The sequence below is a fragment of the Molossus molossus genome, unplaced genomic scaffold, assembly GCF_014108415.1.
Source record: "Molossus molossus isolate mMolMol1 unplaced genomic scaffold, mMolMol1.p scaffold_m16_p_4, whole genome shotgun sequence".
NCBI lineage: Eukaryota > Metazoa > Chordata > Mammalia > Chiroptera > Molossidae > Molossus > Molossus molossus.
The window spans coordinates 74673451-74678045 of NW_023425377.1; the positions used below are offsets into that span (position 1 = coordinate 74673451).

At 50.9% G+C, this 4595-nt stretch overlaps 1 protein-coding gene and 1 long non-coding RNA gene across 4 annotated transcripts; one reads left to right on the top strand and one right to left on the bottom strand.

Annotated features, from left to right (window-relative positions):
* Positions 1–620: 620 nt before the first annotated feature.
* UBL5 (ubiquitin like 5) lies at positions 621–2041 on the bottom strand. Its single transcript, XM_036240807.1, has 5 exons — positions 1957–2041; positions 1636–1696; positions 1380–1463; positions 1182–1219; positions 621–761 (listed from the first exon to the last, which is right to left on the bottom strand). Exons 2-5 carry the CDS (start codon positions 1689–1691, stop codon positions 718–720), a joined length of 222 nt encoding a protein of 73 aa, XP_036096700.1. The 5' UTR covers positions 1692–1696; positions 1957–2041; the 3' UTR covers positions 621–717.
* Positions 2042–2078: 37 nt separating this feature from the next.
* On the top strand, positions 2079–4595 carry LOC118615746. Of its 3 annotated transcripts, XR_004956474.1 has the most exons (4): positions 2079–2186; positions 2435–2597; positions 2665–2789; positions 3862–4595. It is a non-coding gene; the product is annotated as an uncharacterized LOC118615746 (long non-coding RNA). The 3 variants fall into 3 exon arrangements; XR_004956471.1 differs by lacking the exon at positions 2665–2789; XR_004956472.1 differs by lacking the exon at positions 2665–2789 and having other exon boundaries at positions 4315–4595.

Genomic DNA, 4595 nt, shown 5'->3' on the forward strand with positions numbered 1-4595 from the left:
TCCTGCTGTTTTAACTGCATTATCTCATTGAGATGTGGATTTCACCATGGTATCCCATTTTAGAGAAAACTGAGGATCAAGGAAGCTGACTTCCCCAAATCCCACTACTAATGATCAATCAAAATTCAGCCTATGCCACACTGTCTCTGTCCACTAGGGTTTCATAAGTGCCAGGAACTGTAGATGCTTAACCATGGTTTATCTCATCTACACTTCACACGACAATGAACTATTGGTTCAAGTTTGGAAAAGAAAATTAAGGCTTAGGCAGGTTGAGTAACTTGCCCAGAGTCACTGCTGGTATCAGAGCTGGATTTGACCCATACTCTGTCTAAATCCAGAAACTGTATTCCTAACTTCTATGTCTACTCTCTCTACCCAGAGGCTCGTTGGTCTATTAGGATGACAATAATCTCAGGATCCCTTGCCCTTCAGAAACCCATGGCAAGCCCCAGAGTTCTGGGCTTTGACACAGGCTCCCAGTCTACTGGTTTACTCTTCCATCACTGATCCAGTCAATCTCGAGCTCTTATTAGGGAGCTGGGCAATGAAAGTATAGTGACAACTAGACACCAACCTCCCCACATTAGACAGCTCTCATTCAAAGATGACAACAAGGAAACTGCTTCTAAGTTTTTATTAACATGACTTTTTAAAAACAAACATCCATACCAGGGGGTGGGGGGTGCAGAAGAGGGGAGAGGAGGGAATTTTGCTTTATTGGTAATAAAGCTCCAGGTTCATTCCATCGTGGATTTCGTCTGAAGTAAAGGTGTTAAAGAATCCTTACTGTGGGTTAGGTCCCCACCCTTTCATTTCTCACAGTTGGACAGGGTGGCCTGATCATTCAGCCCAGAGCCAAGGAAGGCATTTTGGACTGGGTCATTTTGATCTGGAAAGAATCCAAACTATGAAAAATGTTCATGATCCTTTTGCACAGCAGACATGACCCAGTCTCACTCCACCCTGACCTCCTTAAAGTGTCTTCTAAGCCTGAATATATTTTACCAACCACCCTCCTCCCCCAACAAAATAATGACTCCCATTTTCTAAATTCTTACTATGTGCTACATACTAAGTTAAACACCTTATGTGTATAATCCCAGACAGACTCGGTTTTCAACAAAGAGAATCAGGACACAGTGTGTAGACCCTTCCTCAAGAAATCACACAAAGGATACAGTCTCCCAGAGAAACGTGGTCCTTAAAAATCGTGTACCTACGGGATAGAAATCTTTCAGACAGAAACCTAAGGTGGCTCTTCACCCTGGAGGCAAGCTGAGGAAGGCCTGCCTAAGCAAAGGCGGTCTGTAGCACTCCCCCAACCCAAACCTTCTGCTTTAGTCCTGGGCAGCACCCAGCTCTGTCACCGCACTCACCACTTCTTCAATACGATCTTGTTCCAACGGGTACCCGTTTGGGCTGCGATCAGCTTCTTAAGGTCCCCGATGGTGTCATCGGTGCTGGGCGCAGAGGAGTTAAGGAAAATGGCACGGGGTGGTAGAACGCAGAAGAAGACATTGCAGGGCCGCACGCACTCTGCCAGGACCCCATCCGCCCCCTCTACAACACTGACTGGGTTGTCTCATGCCAAGCACCCCCACGGACCACTACGTCTCCGCCACGGGTGGATACTTGCACTTCACGCGGACCTTCTTCCCCAGACGGTCGTTGCAAACAACCTCGATCATCCTGTCTGGAGCAACACAGGGCAGGGGTTGGGAGGTAGCAGAGTCAGGACGTCAAGGGTCTCCCAGACCCCAAGACCTCCGGTTGAGACCTACGTTCACTTCCCAACCCCCCGGACCCGAGTCCTCCGGGGCCCCAAGTTCCGTGTCTCGGGACCGCAGACCCCAGGCAGCCACACCTCCCCCCTTCGGGTCCCCTCTCGCAGGCCCTTGGACCGTCGAAGGCCCAGTCCCTTCAGCTTTCTTCGACTCCACTTGACCCCCTCACCTGGAGTCGCCTGGAACCTGCCGACGCCACAAACTCGTCGCTCGAGAGCAGAGGCAGGGCCGGAGTCGACGCTGAGAAGCGGAAGCGGAAGTGCACAGCCTAAAGCGCCCGCCCCTTCCTCGGTGCCAGTTAACGCTCGGAGCGTCCTTTGCTGTCCAATCCCCGGCGTGGGCTTGCAGTCCTCAGGAGGCTTGGGGCCTCCAGACTCGGCGGTGGGACCCTTGCGGTTGGTGCGTGGGGCCGGGGAAGGGGCGTGGAGGGGAGTGAGAGTCAGGGGCGGGGCCCAGCTCGCAGGCTGTGGCGCCGTTCTCTGTGGGGAGCCACCGGCAGTTGGTGACATCGGGGACGGGTAGGTGACCTGCCGTCCCTGAGCCCGACGAAACCTCTTACTGCAACTACGGGGATTTGGGGAGCCGAGTCGAGTCCTGAAGTCGTCCCGTCCGGCCCTGCCTTCATTCAGGGCTGGGCCTCCCCTCAGGCTGCCGCTCCTGCTGCCTCGCGACACCTGGGGTGCAGACTACAGTCAGTAAGCGAAGGGGCCTCCTGGTCCTGGCCTGGGTACCAGCACTTAGGACAACATCAGCAAGGAAGCTGGACACGGCGCACTTGCAGAATCTTCCAGATCGTTATCTTAAAGAAAGGTCGGTCCCGCCCTGAGGGGGGCACCTTGTAGGAGATCTCAAACTTACCTTGTAGCCTCTACTGCAGGTCTGGGTCCCCAGGGCTCGTGAGACAGGCGGCACCCCTCCCCAAGTTCTGTGGATGAAAAGGGGATTCTAAGGAAAGGAACCCATCGGGTGATCTGATCATAAATTCCCAGCTGGGAGGACATGGTGGGTAGTCTCGTCTCAAGCATATACTCTTTTAGTGTTATCTTTGTTTTAAGCAAGCCCTGCTCATTGCTTCTGTACTTCTAGGTTATCACATCTTAGTAATAAGCTTCACCACCATTAAGAGAGCACATGATCTTGTTTATTATGTAATCCAGTCCCCACCTGGCTTTCTCTCATCTCCATGTAGGTCCCCCCCCCCTTTTAAAAATATGTTTTTATTGATTTTTTAGAGAGAGAGAAGGGAGAGAGAGGATAGAAACATTATGTGAGAAATAACGATCAGCTGCCTCCTGCACGCCCCCTTCTGGGGATCGAGCCTACAGCCCGGGCATGTGCCCTGACCCGGAATAGAACAGGACCTTTCAGTCCATAGGACCAGGCTCAATCCACTGAGCCACACCGGCCAGGCTCTGTCCTTAATTTCAATGGCATAAAAGCTGCAAAACTATTATTCTCTGGAGCACTTGAGATCTTGCTTCCCAGCGCATGTCATCAGATTATCTATAATGAACATGTTAGTTTTATAATGGGGGGGGGGGGATTTTTAAATTTTTTTAATTCTAATTTCTCAGTGTTTGGTCAGAGATAGCTCAAACACAGGATCATGATGCTGAATTATGGGCTAGGGGAGATTGGAAAGGGGTGGGGAGTGCCTTTGAAAGGGGAGGAAAATAAAGTCTGGGATTGATGGGAGCTTGGGTTCCTTGGGGAGTAGTGAGGATCTTGGGGTTGAGGGGCGTGGCTGCCAGCTCCTGCTGGGCTAATGGGAAGTCCCAGAACTAGACTGCCAATGCTACAGACACTCCCCAGAACCCGATGTGAGAAGGGGAGGGTCCTTAGGATTCAGAATACCACACCTTTGTGACCAATCCCCACACCCTGGGGCTCAGTGACTGCCATTGAAGAGCCAGGCAGTCCCATTCCCCTTTCTGGGGGGCAGTAGGATCTCCAGTCAGATTTGCTCCTAGGGGCGGTAGATACTTCCCAAGAAGGAGAGTTCCGGGTCATGACCCAAGGAGCAAGCTGGGCAGACCCCCTCTGCTCACTAGTTTCCCCAATTTCTGATCCACAGGAAGGAACTTGAATGTGGGGATCCCTTCCCTTCAACCTGGAGCTGGGGCAGAAGATGGTTCATAGGAACATCCTGTAACTCTGCCAAGGGCAGGGACACATGGGTTCTTCTGAACTTAAAGGCAACCCTCCCACCCAGGGTTCACCATGGGAAATAATCTTAGGGGTGGAGGGAGTTGCTCAGGAGGTGCCTTTCCCCAACATCTCTGTGTCAGCAGGCCTTAGATATACAGCAGTGACCACCTTAGAGTTCAGTCTGATAAGAGGAGGAAGACAAGTAAAGAAGACAAATGAATAGGTCCTTGCAACACATTGTGACAGTGCAGTGAGGGGGAAGCCCTGGGTTTTCCAGAGGAAATCACAACCATAGAACATTCTGGCATCAGAAAGATCTGGGCCGTGGTCCTGGCAATTTACTTTACCTCTGTGTAATTCTTTCAATCTTTTCTTCCAGTCACAAGATGCCTGCCAGAGCAGGAAGCATTTTTTCCTGTGCTCTTGTTTGAGGGAAAATATCAAAGGTTTGATTTATTAATAAACATTTGGAACTTGTTTTGTTGTTGTTGTTAATCCTTACCCAAGGAGATCAAACTGTCTACACTTCTCTACACCTTTTTTAAAACGCTGATTTTAGATAGAGAAATATCCATGTGAGGGAAACATCAATGGTTGCCTCCCGAACCCGCCACTTTTTTGTGTAGGGGATAACACTCCAACTAACTGAGCCACATGGGC